At 50.4% G+C, this 14,416-nt stretch overlaps 1 protein-coding gene across 1 annotated transcript in view; it reads right to left on the reverse strand.

The window, feature by feature from the left end:
* Positions 1 to 1,142: 1,142 nt before the first annotated feature.
* Positions 1,143 to 14,416, reverse strand: part of PTDSS1 (phosphatidylserine synthase 1) — a 66,458-nt gene continuing 53,184 nt past the window's right edge. Inside the window, exons 10-13 of the mRNA XM_037131093.2 lie at positions 10,674 to 10,773; positions 5,052 to 5,120; positions 4,263 to 4,332; positions 1,143 to 2,226 (exon numbers count right to left, since the gene is read on the reverse strand). Coding sequence (XP_036986988.2) covers positions 2,117 to 2,226; positions 4,263 to 4,332; positions 5,052 to 5,120; positions 10,674 to 10,773 — 349 coding nt within the window. The 3' untranslated portion in view covers positions 1,143 to 2,116. The remainder of the gene's footprint in view (positions 2,227 to 4,262; positions 4,333 to 5,051; positions 5,121 to 10,673; positions 10,774 to 14,416) is intronic.

Below are 14,416 nucleotides of genomic sequence, written 5' to 3' on the forward strand. Positions count from 1 at the left end.
GAGTTCTTGCTGAAAGGGAAAAAAGGAAAGTTTAAACTCCAAGGAAGGGTGTGGAAAGTATCTGAGGACTTTCCAGGCCATTTCGTACAAAGCCACAAAGGAAAAACGGTCTCATGTGCGCTTCGCTTTTTGCACACCCTGCAGCAAAGTCAAAGTCACCCCATGTCACACAGGTGCCTCCCTCTCTGCTGGCCTGGGAAAAAGAGAATGCGCCTCATCAGCTGGACTGAGCTATTAATCAGCTAATGATTAGTCAGAGGAACTCAAGTTAAAGTAGGCCCAATTCTCCCAGAAAGTAAACTTGCAAACACGTAGGGAAGTGGCCCAGGCACGAGAAAGGTGTGTAGGGGCAGACCCGTGTAAGAGACACAGAAACGCTCGTGTTCGGGAAGCGAAATGCAGGGGAAAGCAAAACAAACTCACCTGCTGTGAAAGCGACAGTGTGTGCACTGGGCCTGCGTCTTCAAGGGGCCTCTTGGCTGGCTCAGAAGAGCACCGTGGGTTACGAGACAAGCACTTGTGCCGTGGTGCCTCCAGGGGAAAGGTGGGCTGCTGCTCGGAGGGGCCGTGACAGCTCAGAGCGGTGGCCCCTTCCTCACCGCACCGCCGGCGACCACCCAGCAAGTCCGTGAGACTCCCGACCTAGTGGTCGCCAGAGACCCAGAACGCAGGATGTGACCCTGGCTTGCATGATTCACGTAACCCCTTCACCCCGGAATTCTTTTGCAGAAAAAGGAAAACATTATACTCCTATGGTCAGAGATGTCCTCAAAGGGAGAGAAGACATCAAAACCTGTGTGCCCTGGACATGAGGTAACAAAAAGAATTGGCTTTCAGCACATCTGTTTATCTGTAAGCCAATCAACTGGGCACCAGCCACTTGTTGGAGAAAAAAAGTCCAACTTGATTGATGTCACCGTTACCGCAGTGAAAGTGACAGCATTGTTCATTTCCTATTGATCACTTGGGAAATTAAGGAAATAGTACAGATGTGTCTTTCAGCACTCCAAAATAAATACCTTTTCTCCTTACTACATAAAACATGTACACAGTCCTGTTATCCTAGTCCCTTGGAACATGACTGCTGACAAACAGTGGCAAGTACCAGCGTGAGGCAGAGAAACTGAGCAATGAGACAGATCTCTGACAGGCTTTAACGTGAATGGTTTTATTTAAAACGGGGCTATCGGAGGTGATGAACGATCAGGGCAGACATTCTAGAGCACGGCATGGATGAAAGGTAATACTCACCAGCACCTCACAGGGGGGTAAGAGACAATGGCAGCAACGCACCGTGGGTGGGAAACAGAAAGGTACAAGGCACCGGCTGCGGGAGAGGCCGCGGCAGAGGCCGCAGGGCGCGCTGCCCCTCGGGCGGGTCCACTTCTGTGCACGCGGATCGGTGTGGACAGTGACAGTCGGAATGGTCCGAAAAGGGTTCTGCTCTGCAGCCCAAGATCCTGTGTGGGGAGCTAGCCATTCCTCAGACGCTTTACACTGCTGCGGGGTCTGAGGCCCTAAGAGGGATGAGGTGTGCTAAAAAGTAACACAAAAGCGCTCCCTTTCCTTTTTCTAGGAGGGAGAGGAGCCCTCCCAGTTCAATTTCAGCAATGGCTTCTGAAGGTTTTTAAGAATCCTAACTTAAAAACAAGTCACAACACAATAAAAGACAGAAAAGTGGCCTGAATGTAAACCAATCAGATGGAAAGGCAGATTCATTTAAAAAACAATAAAACTGGCGACCAGTCCATTAACTGTGCAGTTAATGCCCTGTCTGAATGAAGACGTTTAACCTGTATCCACAAGACTTGCAAGCACAAAGCTGCTCCTGGCAACTGCGAGGAAACAGCTACCCTTTCCCTCAGACACACTGTACTGCTTGCTACTAGTGACCGCAGGCCAAGTGCTGACGTGAAGAGACCCCACACTGGCAGAGGGCCCCAGGCAGCGGTCTGCAGGAAACAAGACTCACACTCTCAAATAATGACCCCCCCAAAGTCCCCTGTCCGCTTCCTGTTTGCGCTGTATGTTTCGACCTCCTAGCAGGGAGGTCCAAATGATTCCACTTCCCTCAGTTCTAGGCACTCTCTGGAACATCTTGGATTAGCCAGGTCTTTCATTTCTTTCCAACTCCGTTGGTGACTTTTGACTTGGAATGTCGATTCCTTCTTCTGGAAGAATGGCTTTCGTTGTTGCCTGGATGCTTGGGTGGGCTGTCTTCAGAACCTGGCCAAAGGAATCAGAACAGGCTGTCACCATCCCCACCGGCTGTGCGGTTCCCAGGCTCCTTCTGATTTGTAGTCGTCCCTGCCCAGCTGCCTGTGGGTGAAGTTCAGGCTCTTCCACTGATCCTTGTGCTCCACCTAGTGGCTGCATTAATAAATTAAGGCGAGGCAGGGAACCCTGAGCTCAGAACTACAGCTGGTGCCTGGGAATGCAAGGCACAGGAAGTCCAGGGGCAGGAGGTGGGAGATGGGGGGTAGGGGTCGTCCTGCAGAATTCTCATGCTTGCACTCTGTGTAGGGTGAATCGTGGACATGGTGATGGGAGCCAGAAGTGAGAGTACGAATGAAATCAGAGCACAAAGGGGCAATAATGAACACCTAAACCACATGGGGTCTAGCCTACCTCCCACCCACAGAATGAATTGCCTAGATTTCCATTCCTTGCCGTGCCATAGACCAGGGTTTCTAAATCTCTACACAGATTTAGAAAGACACAGGAATCTGAAGACAAGATTCCTGACTTTAGAAAATTAAAGATATCACATGACCGCTATCCTTTGCTCTGGAGGCCACTCTGACAGAAGGTGCTGGAGCCACAGTGAAGACACCTGTGCTCTCAAGACGCTCACAGTCTACAGGGACATCCCTTGTCACACTACATGATTTGTTTGAGAGCTCAGAGAACAACTTCTATCCCAGCTGAGTACTGAGCAATCAGCAGGCACTGGTGGAGGGCGGGGCTGGGGGAGTTGAGGGAGGAGGGGCCTGCACTCCAGTTAAATGTGTAAGGCTTGGGAGGTCAGCAAGCTCTGGCACGGGGTTGGCCCTGCTCCTGGGTTAGGTACATGGCCAACCCCTGCTTGGCCCGGCAGCCAAGCCAAAAGGTTGTCTGTGCCTGGGCTCAGCCCCCAATCCAATCCCCGAGGAAACCTCCTCTTAAGACAGCCACGAATAAAGAGTTCTAAGGGATTTGGCCTCTATAAAATGGTGTTTGGCTTAGTCCAAGGCACACTTTTACCACTCTGAAGATTCATTCCTCCCTTCCCTCCTTGCTTTCCTGTTCTATCTACTTTTCATTGAAATGTGTATCTACCACTGTTTACTTCTTTTACCCTTTTCGATGGGGACGTGCCAGAAACCACCAAGGACTGATCTGTAAGGTCCTGCCTGTGAATCTTGGAGGTCTGGGGAACCCCTCTGTACCATTCTATCGGGGTGCTGATCAGCTGCTTGAGTAAGTAAAAACCACCGGGAAAAGGGTGAGCTGCGATGCAGCAGAGCGTAGACAGTGTGCTCCCAAGGCGGAACCCTAAAAAAGCGTGACCACAGAAGAGCTCAGAGAGCAACCAGGACAGCAGCGTGGCCCGTCCCCCCCCCGCTGTTTCCTGAGCAGTCAGTCCTGGGAGCTTCAGATCACGGCCTCTCGCATTCACTGTGCCCTCCCTTAAGCCAAGCCTTCCGATCAGCTCCTAAGAGTTGCAGGGAACGGCTGTCCAGTGGAGCCTCCTCAGTGTCATTACTCCAGGTGCCCAATTCTTTAAAATAACCAGGTGGCCTGAAAACTCCAAAATGCTCCTTGGAGTGAGGCCAACGGGAGAGCCCTGCTACCCCACTGAAATCCCGGTGAAACTGCCTCCTGAATTAAAATGATAAATGGACCTGCCTCTTTCGAAAGGCGGCTCCTCCTGGCCCTCGATCCTTCCTAACCGCCTTCAGTCAGGGTAACAGCCCAGAGGAGGGACACTGCCGTCCGCACGCCCGAGACTGGTGGGGCTTGTAACAACTTCCTGCCGCAGAAAAGGCAGAACTACCTGGCGCCTCTTATGATGCAGGAAGTTTCTTGGGCAGATCCTGTGAGCACTATGCACATTTCCTAATAAGTAACAGGAGGCACAGAAGGAGTGGGTTGGAGACCCTTCGGGGCACACAGTTAACAACACTCAGAGGAGAAAGGTCGATTCTGAATCTCCTTACTGAGCCTTGGGAAGGGTAGGACCCAGTCAAGTTTTCAACAGTGAGCAAGAAAGAGAAAGATACCTTTTGTGCCTTTCCCGTGAGGCCAGGAAATGTCTGGGCTGTAGGTGCCATCTTCACACTCGGAGTAGGTCTAGGAAGAGAGCAGGCTCAGTGACGGGTCTGAAGTGCAGGGGCGGGGGGCGGGCATGGCAGACAGACAAGTGAGATGCTCTGTCCCTGCCTCTGGGGGCTCAGGACCAACACCACCACCTCGTGACAGACATCCTCATGCTTACATTTCCCAGCTATGAAAACAAGGTTATTTCCCAGGTGATGCAAAATAAATCTTCTAGAAACTACCATTAGTTCCTTAGACCCAAGGTATGAATACAGGACGAAAGATGTTATTTTTACTTTAAAACACTGCAGCTGATAAGACTGCGACAGCAGTCTTGCCCACACACTCTGCTCTCTACTTCAACCCACGTGTCTGCTCCAGGGGACGGGGCAGGCATGCGACGGGGGCCTCGGGTGGGGGCAAGGAAGAGGCCCGCACAAAGCGGAAAGGCCAGGAGTAAGGCCAGCCTCCCCCAGACTGGTCCAGGGCTGACCTCGTGATTTTTTTAAACAAATAATTAAATTTTAAACCTCTTACAAAAGGAGGATAAATACACTAACATAATGAACAAGGCAGTTACACGTGCAGCCAGCCACTGAGGGAACGGAACGTGAACCGTCCACGTGGCGAGACTGGAGCCCGGCTTTTTGGCACGGGCCACACCACGTTCACAGGTGAACTCGCTCTGCACACGTGCTCCCGGCGCACGGGACTACTTAAAACACACAGCCCGCCCCTGCCCGCCCCCGTACCTTTTCCCGGTGACCGCAGTGCTCCGCGTACCACACCATGCCGTACAGACACAGGAAGGTGGTGACAGCCTGGGAGGGAGAGATGGGCACACGGTGTGAACGATGCTGCACGCGCCCCGTCCCCAGGACCTGTGGGCTCCCACAGGGACTCACGCAAGACGGCCATCTCTCCTAGGATACCAGTGACAGAACGGCTGGATGTGGCAGAGAGGAACCCCAGGAGATGAGCGGGGAGCAGCCCCCGAAGCTTTGGCCAGGAGAGTTATGAGAGCAAATAGTAGTTGTGCCGCTAAAGCGGAACGCAAACCGTGTTGACTTGCAGGATGAGTGGGCTGCATTTTCTGATTGGCGTTGCCGGTTCTGCTCTAAAGGACACATAAGCGCCTCTGCTGTATTTCTGGTTTCATGGCCCTTCCTCTCCCCTCCGTCCCTGGGGAGAGTTGTAGGGACTCCATGTGTCAGCTTTGGAGGAGAGGAGGATTTCTAAACGGAACAGCAGTTCCATTCAGTCTGGGTCACAGTCTGGAGGGCGTTTGGGACAAACACCCACTGTGTCAGGGGCAGGACACAGCAGGACACTGCTTGCTGCCCCGGCTCTGCATGGCTTCTTTACTGCGTTTGTCTCATGACCACACACCCAGGTTCTGGTAGCTTTTGTTTTTGTTGTTTACATAGACGAGAAACTAAAGAGGAAATAAAAACGCCTTGTAAACCCCTCAGTGAAAGGAGAAGGGAGTGGTCCAGGGGGACCCAGAGGCAGGGATGACCAATAACCTCTACTTCCCCCCAGCACCCCCACCCACCCTGCACCCCACCCTAAATGATGCTCTAATTGAAGGGAAGAATAGCTTCCACAAGACCCCAAAGTCAGGGAGACGTTCCTGACTAAGCAGGAGAGGAGTGCAGGCCAGGGGGCTCTTGGCCAAGTCCCCGGGTCGTCCGCAGCTTTCCCTTCTGGGCTACGGGTGGACCAGCCCCAACAAAGCGGCTGCCCGGCTCTACTGCTCCTTTCCTCAGGATGCCTTGCTTTAGGAACCCACGTACACCAGAGAATGTGTAGGAATCATAGCTTTAGATCTTAAAGGGTCGCCACACAGACCACGAATGTCAGCTCCCCTCAGTCCACAGGAGAGGAATAAAGATGACCCTGCCCAGGACAAACAGCCAGGACATGGCAAAACCAGACCCAGAACACAGGCCCACTGATGTCCCCGGGTACGAGGCGTAGGAATGGCTGATGAGGCAGACTTGACTTTATGCCTAAGCCCCAGAGAATGAAAAGTGTCCCGGGACCAGCCACTACCCATGGCTCTGAAGGCACCCCCCACCCCCGCCCTGGAGGAAGAGCCACAGTGCGGGACAGGACGGGGCCAGGAACTCTCCGCTCTAGTTTAGCTCTGGCCCAGTTCCTTTAGGTTAGCGATCTTTACTAAGTGTCTGCTGGGGACACAGCATCATCTTAAGTGTCAAAAAAGAAGAGCCTGAGTGTCCCAACTGTCCTTCCTCTGTATCAATGAAGCAGGAAGAGCATCACGGTGGAGAGAAAACATGAAGCACACAGAGCCCCGCGTGTAACAGCGGGGTTCAGCCAGATGGACGGGGAGCAGGGAGGAGAACCACAGAAGCAGCGCAAGAGCCCGCAGTCCCTAGCCTAGAGGGACCCCCAGGAGGGGTCGGGAAGTGCCACTGAAATCGTAACTGAAACCCGGTGACGGCCTTCCCATGCCCTTGGGCAATGGTAAACGAGCCATCACAGTGCCGGCCATAACCAAGCACCCCTGGTGGCACCCCGGCCTGGCCTGCACAAAGATGCCATGCCAGTTGATGAGCGCGGTGGACCTAAGCCTCAAATAGCTGACAAGCTGAATGCCTCCATCGTGCATGGGTCTTTGGACGAACTTTAAAAGCAGAGAGCATGCAGAAGCTCTTTCTGCTCCCCTCACTTCGCTTAGGTCCTGGGACCAAAGCATTGCTGGCTGGCAGGCCCTGGAGATGCATGGCCAGGCGCCAAGTCCCATGCCTGTCTCGCATGAACAGCAGCGGCAGCGTGCTGTGCCACACAGCCCTGCTCTGCCTGGGCAAGCGTGGGCCTGAGGGATGGGACACAAGTGCTGCGGGGAGGAGAGGGGCTGGGAAACACAGCCAGAGGAAAAGGGCAGCTTGCCCAAAGAAGGTTACCTGCAAGCAAGGACTCCCAAAGATGCCTGGAGCCCACTGTAACTGGGAACCAGCTAAGCTGCCTGTATTTCCCAAAAAATGGCTTATTTTTTTAAATGGGAGAAGGGATTCCAGGTACACCCTTGAACTAAGCTGGCAAGGGGGAAGAAATTATTTGTCTTTGGGTGTTTTTTAAAAATATTTTCAAACCAGCGACCATTTGGTCCACAGGCTGGCCCTCAATCCACTGAGCCACACCAGCCAGGGCAGCTTTGGGTGTTTTAAGGGAAGTGTTGAGGCAGAAGCCTATTATTCTCCCCAAACTGTATCACCTTTAAATAAACAGCACCTCTCCTTTTCCACCAAACTTCTGCCTCTGGAGTTTACTGGCTGCAGAACCCCATGTGCTGTATGGTTGCACCAATTCACTTTACACTAAATCCATATGCAAACTGGCATCCGTCTATAGACTAGAGATGTTTTTAAAAGAAGCTCGTATCCCACCCCACCCCCAAATTAGGTAATGAATGAAAACTACAGAATAAAAGCTAGTTCTCACCTTTACCACACTCTAGTACACACCCAGATTCCTAACACACACCCCCCACCACATGTGCCATCCTCCCGGTTTGTAAAGGGCGGGAAAGAGGATTCATAGTGTTCACCTATGTGTGTGTTTTGTGTCCTTCCCAAGGAGAATAGGCCACCCTAGGTTTCACGAGGAGGGGAGGTTAAGGAGGATGGATCCCACCTCCACTGACCAGTCACTGGTTGTGTTGGGGGTGGGGAGGCTGGCCAGAGAAAGGTCACTTCAGGAAGACCAGTGGGGGCACTCAGGCCTGGGCTGCAGTTTGCATTCCTCCCAGCAGAGGGCAGGCCTGGGGGCAGCGGGGCAGACAGCTGTGAAGGGCACAGGCTGACACTGGCCGGAGGTGAGCTTATCCCACACAAAGGGCCTGCTGTGACTGCCGAGCGAACCACTTCACCTGGGCACAAAACGCCCATTCCACGCTTGTCCCAGGAGACCAAAGCTTGTAATTTGGGGTTTGCAGTCACACCTGTAGAAATCTAGGCAAGTGTGCACTTAAAATGTCAGGCACTAAATTTAAAACAGCTATTGTACAGACTTTGTTTAAAGAAAGGGGGGAGGGGCAGTATGTGGGACCAGAGCCACGGCTGTGGCAGCAGTGAGGGCGTAACACTCCACACTGCAATAACGTGCCTCCAGATTTACCAAAACCGACCCGACAACGGCCGCTGGAGAGGCTTATTAACCAGCATTCGGGTGTTTGCTCCCACGTTAATCTAAAATCCCGGATGTGTTCCCTTACCCAGCAACGGGGTAATGAGCAGTTTGTTCCTCTGAGTAACGTGGGCGGCACGCGTACGACGTAACGTGACACTCGTCTACCGCAGGATGTTCGCCTCCCTCCGGGGTTTGAGATCAAGCTTGATCTCTAGTAAAGGCCACGAACACAGAGAAGCACGAAGACCTTGTCTGCGTTCTCCTCCCTTAACTGGTCAGTGTGCCAGGCAGTGGATGCCCCAGCCATCAGCCTCATCATCAGGCCAGGCCTCCTCCACGGCACTTGTAACCGATTATACCCACTGGGGGATCCGGCTTGTCTTTCGAGTCCTGCTCTCCAGTGGCTGTTTGCAGCCCCAGCGTGGCCTCTAACTGGGTCCCAGGTGAGGGCCGTAGGTCACGCTACAGTCCACACACTTGCGGTGCACAAGCCGGAGACAGCACCGTGACCAGCGCTTGTTAGACTCTCCAGGCACATCTCACACACCTGCCGCACCAGTCCCTGCACCTCGTCCCCCTGGGGCAGAGAAAAGACGCGCGACATGAACTCTGCAGTTTGGGCACAAAGGAAATCCTTATTCCCTTCTGCTGTTCAAGATGGAACAGGGAGAACAGGCCCAAGGCGTCCTGGCACAGCCAGGGCTTCTCACAAGTAACGCTAAAAATAGGTACCATGAAAGGCAATAAAAACACTTTAAAAATAGAAACTTTAGTCCTGCCAAAGGAAAAAAAAGTAGACTTGAATCTGATTAAGCCTCTAGATACGGCTACCAATTTATAGAAAATACAGAGGACAAAGAAATCTGTTACAGTACAGTACAGGATGAAATTAGTCAAATAAATCCAGACTGTGAGAAAATCTACAGGACAAAAGAACTGGTTTCTTCAACAAACACTGCAAAGGTGAGAGAGCTAGAGATAAAAGAAAGTATAAATTAAAAGAGACTTAAAAGGCATGCCAACAATTGTAGAAAGTGAGTATGGTTTCAAATAAACTGAAAAAAAACCAGAAAATTTTAAAACATGTTAGTAATTTGAACATTAATCAGATGCTTGATAGTGTTAAGATATTATTACTAATTCTTTTTCAGATGTGATAACGGTATGGTGGTTGCAATAAACAAAAAAATCAACTTTATCTTCTTTTAGAGATACATCTGGAAATATTGCAGGTGGGTCTGTTTCAAAATAATTCAGGGTGAAGTCAGTGAATAGAAAATATAAGGAAACAAGACTGGCACAAGTTGATAGTTGTTAAAACCAGATAATGGGTACATGAGGGGCCATCTATCTACCTCCAAATATATTAGACATTTTCAATATTTATAAAGAAAGCTCAGATTACTTTTCTGGACAAAGTCAATAAGAACTCTAAGCTTAAATATAAGACTTTTCTCCCAAATAAAAAAACAACTAAATTAAGGAGGGCAGTCACAGAATGTGTAAGCTGGGTAAGACCCCACTTCCTTGTAAAGGCTGGGGATGGTCCCCGACCATGGAGCTGGAGGCCCCAGCACCTGCCCCTCAGGGAGGAAGCCCCGCCCACAGGCCTGGCCTAGCGAGTGGGCCGGCAGGGCAAAAACCACTCACATGGCCTATAAACTACAGTCTGTCATCTTGTGCGTAAGTGCTTGTACAGTGATGTGTATTTCCTGGGCACCGTGTAACTGTCCTTGTCACCTCGTGGCAGGCCTGAAACTCTTAGCGTGTGTAGGTGAATTCCTGTAAGTGAAATAAATGCACCTGCTGAGGGCTTCTGACCAGAAGCAGTGAAGGTGACCTATTTTGGATGCCATGTGGTTTTACATGTTTACTCCTTTTTTAATTATATTTTATTGATTATGCTATTATAGTTGTCCTGACTTTTCTGTCTTTGTCCCCCTCCACCCAGCACCCCCCCACTCCCTGAAGGAATCCCCTCACCACTGTTCACGTCCATGGTTCATGTGTATATGTTCTTTGGCTTCTCCGTTTCCCACAGCTACATGTTTATTCCTAAACTTCAGACTGGTGACCATTCTCAGGTCATTACAAATAGAATGTCCTGTCTGTGAGTTTCTAAGGAACCTTGGTGCACAACAGAGTTTTTTCGTTTATTTTTTTCAAAAGACACCGTGGGGAGTTTAGCTAACCCTTTGGGTAAAAAAGCAATGACTTACCACACAAAGAAGCCAAAGCATAACATAGAGTATCTGGGTTTTAGAGAAGAGATCTTGTCCAAATTTTATGCAAACAATGGCTTCCAGGAAACCAATGACCCTGGTTAAACAAAGAACAAGAGGTTAAATACTAATTCATATGATCACAGCATTCACATTACCAGAAATATGCATTATTCCATTGAAAAGTTCAATCAGCCCCCCAACAAAATGACACTGGTCCCCTACCCACTGCACTTCCTCTAAAAATAATATACAATAGATCCCTGAACAAGGTGGGTTTGAACTGCACAGGTCCGCTTAGACGCGGATTTTTTCAGTAAATATTTTAAATGTATTTTCCTTAGGATTGTCTTAATAACATTCTTCCCTAGCTTACTTTGTGTATGAATGTGGTGTAACATACATATAACATACAAAATATGTGTTAATCATCTGTTTTTGTTATCTGTACAGCTTCTGGTCAACAGTAGGCTATTAGTGGTTAAGTCTGGGGGGAGTCAAAAGTTATATGCAAATTTGTGACTTCGGGGGTTGGTGCCCGCCATGCCCATGTTGTTCATGGGTCTGTGTGTGTGTACATATACATACATACATACACACATACATACAAGTCTAGTATGTATTTTACTGTCACTCCCTCAATTTTCAGAGACTTTAGGTTCACTGTTGTTTTTTTTTACAAGATTTTATTTATTTATCTTTAGAGAGGAAGGGAAGGAGAGAAGGAGAGAAATATCAATGTATGGTTGCTTCTCGTGATTCCCCTGCTGGGAACTGGCCTGCAACCCAAGCATGTGCCCTAACTGGGAATCGAACCTCGATCACATGGTTCGCAGACCCGTGCTCAATCCACTGAGCTACACCAGCCAGGGCAGGTTCACTCTTGATACTGTGCACTAAGTGGGTTTAGACGGAGGCCTAATGACATGTATCTACTATTACAGAATTACACAGTTTCATTGCCCTAAAAATCCTTTGCAATCTACCCCTTTCCAAACAAAATAAACATTTTTAAAGATTTTATTTTCTTATTTTTAGAGAGAGAGGGGAAGAGAAGGAGGGAGAGAAATATCAAGGTGTGGTTGCCTTTCATGTGCTCCCTACCAGGGACCTGGCCCACAACCCAGGCATGTGCCCTGACTGGGAATCAAACCGGCGATCCTCTGGTTCGCAGCCCATGCTCAATCTACTGAGCTACACCAGTTAGGGCACAATAAATTATTTTTTACTTCTTCCTTCCCTCCAAGACTAACATCTCAGCTCATACGCTTTTATAGCTGGAAGCACCCAGTATCTTCTAACTCAGAGCCTGTTACCACCTGCACAGACAGTCACCATTTGTTGGAACCCTCTCAAGGACACGGAACCCACTACATTTGTAGGTGGCTTATTCTGCCACTCGGTCTCTGGCTGTTGGGAAGTTTCCCTTGTCTCAGGCTGGCATCTGCCCCCTTCTACCTGAGGGGCCTAACTCTGCCCTCCACAGTCACACAGGGTGAGTCCGAGCCGGCCAAGTGAGTCTTCATTAGCTGGAAGGTGGCAATCACATTCCCTCCCATCCTCCAAAGAATTTTAGATTCAACATCCCCTATGTTTGCCAACAAAACTCTTTGTCCTCTCTTGATCTGTAAGCAATTTTGCTAAATATAATTTTGAAAAAAACTCCACACGTTATTCTTTAACTAAAACACCAAGAAAAAGCCACTTGTATGTTCTACATTTTCACTTATAAATCTAAAAACCAAACCTTTATTAAGGTTCAGGACTTAAGGCAAGAACGGATGAGGTGAGGGTGACCCAGCTGGTGACCAGTGCCAAAGACTGCTTAAGAAAACATGCTGATTTTAGACAAGGCTGGCTCAGTGTGCCTCGTTCACAGTGGAATCTGCCGGCAGGAACTGATGCACCTGGGCAGACACTCTGACAGGAAAGACGGGGCCCTGGGTCCCCCACCCACCAGGAGACAAGACGGTCACTGCCATCATCAAAAGTATGCACGGCTCTAAACAACTGAGAACCTGGAACCAGAACTACTTGGGCAAAACAGGAAATCTCCTTAATGAGTCTAGAGTTTGAGGCTGTCTTTCTCCCTCGCCCCAACCAAAGCCGGTCTGGGAGTGGCTGGCCTGAATGTGCAAAGACCGCTCCAGCCCCAGCAAAGCTGCCTTCTAGCCGAGGTGCACAGGCAGCTTTCAAGCACACGCCCGAGGTTCCTGGAGATCCTGAGGTCTAGACTGTGAGCCGACACTAGATGGCAGCTAGACTTTAGTTACTTCCAGGCAGCACGAGGGGAAGGGTGAGTTAACACAAGAAGAGTGTTTAGCTGGGACTTCTCGAAGAACTGCAGTGGATAGTGCTAAGCCCAGGATGTAAGTGCCTATCTGCACTTAGACAGAACACCCAGCGTTCATCAGGAGATACTGAACTCAGGAGTCAGTCACCTTTCAAAAACATGTGACCAGCAGACTAGAAGCTGTTTCTCAAACTTCTGTGATCTGAGACCCACGAGAAGAAACACACTTTTTACTGTGACCCTGTGCACACACCACACACTGAAACAAAAGAATTACAGAATCTTTTTGTCCCCTTGCTCACATTTTTCTGTTCTATGTCACCTTTAGAAAGTGCTAGTCAGGACCCACCCAGCTGACTTCATGATGATCTGAAGTTTGTTCTTAAGACCAGAACTTTTCAGTCAGCAACTTCGGGATGTGCTTTGCTCCTGCTGCTAAGGAATCTTAGCTAAGCCACTGCCTGTGCATGTGGCCGTCTCGATGAGGTGACCACCGCGCAGAGACCGGTGCGGCGTCCGGGCAGTGTGGGGGCCTGGAGTGAGGGGAAGTGGCAGAGCCGAGTCACAGGGTAACATGGCTGCTGGGAAGTTTTCCCTTGTCTCAGGCTGGCATCTGCCCCCTTCTACCTGAGGGTCTTGAGGGCCTCCTTGCAGCTTGGCTCTGAGTCGAAGGCAGCCGGGCCCCCCTGGAGGGTTTAAGCATGATTCAACTTACATTTTGATATGGCCCATCTGGTGGCTGAACTGAGCACTAATGGTGAGCAGGCTTCTAATGCAGGGAGAGGACAGGGGGGTGGCTGTGGACACGTAAGAAGGTGGGGGGGACTGGGAGGCAGTAACCCGACAATCACACGGACCCTAGCCACCAGCCACTGCCCCCAGGGGGACTCAATAGACAACGCCCATTTGGACGGTCAACCTTACTTACATATGAGACTCAAAAGGCTGGTACCTTAGGGCTGAGGCCCAGGCTTGGGCCAGGTGGGAGCCCATCAGCTGAGACGGCACCTCCATCTCACCCTCCGTGAGGGGGAGCGGGGGCGGGAGCGGGTGCTCGTTGAACTCAATACAAATTGAAATCTCTCTGATTCCTGCCAAACTGAGCTGGGTGGCCAAACTGCGGTTTGACAAAATTCAGTCAGGGCTGGCTCCTACTGCCTTTGACGTCTGTGGCTATTTTTATCTTGAATTCACAAGGTTAGAAGGCAAATAAAATTTGGGGTTGCCTGAGGTGCTTCTGCCTGGGAGTGAGGCTGGTCAGCTGACTCACACTCCCAGCTCCCCCTCTTTGGAGCCCACTGTGGACAGACAGGATGGAAATGAAGACTTTCACGTAGTCAGGGTCAGGCTTGTTCCTCATTGCTCGGAATGAGAGTACGCAGGGTGATTACAGAAACCTGGGCACGAGAGCGCCAGGCTCAGTGTGCGCCAGCTCGGGGCACCAGCA

This window comes from Artibeus jamaicensis, unplaced genomic scaffold (assembly GCF_021234435.1).
Source record: "Artibeus jamaicensis isolate MK-2021 breed Jamaican fruit bat unplaced genomic scaffold, CSHL_Jam_final scaffold_916, whole genome shotgun sequence".
Taxonomy (NCBI): domain Eukaryota; kingdom Metazoa; phylum Chordata; class Mammalia; order Chiroptera; family Phyllostomidae; genus Artibeus; species Artibeus jamaicensis.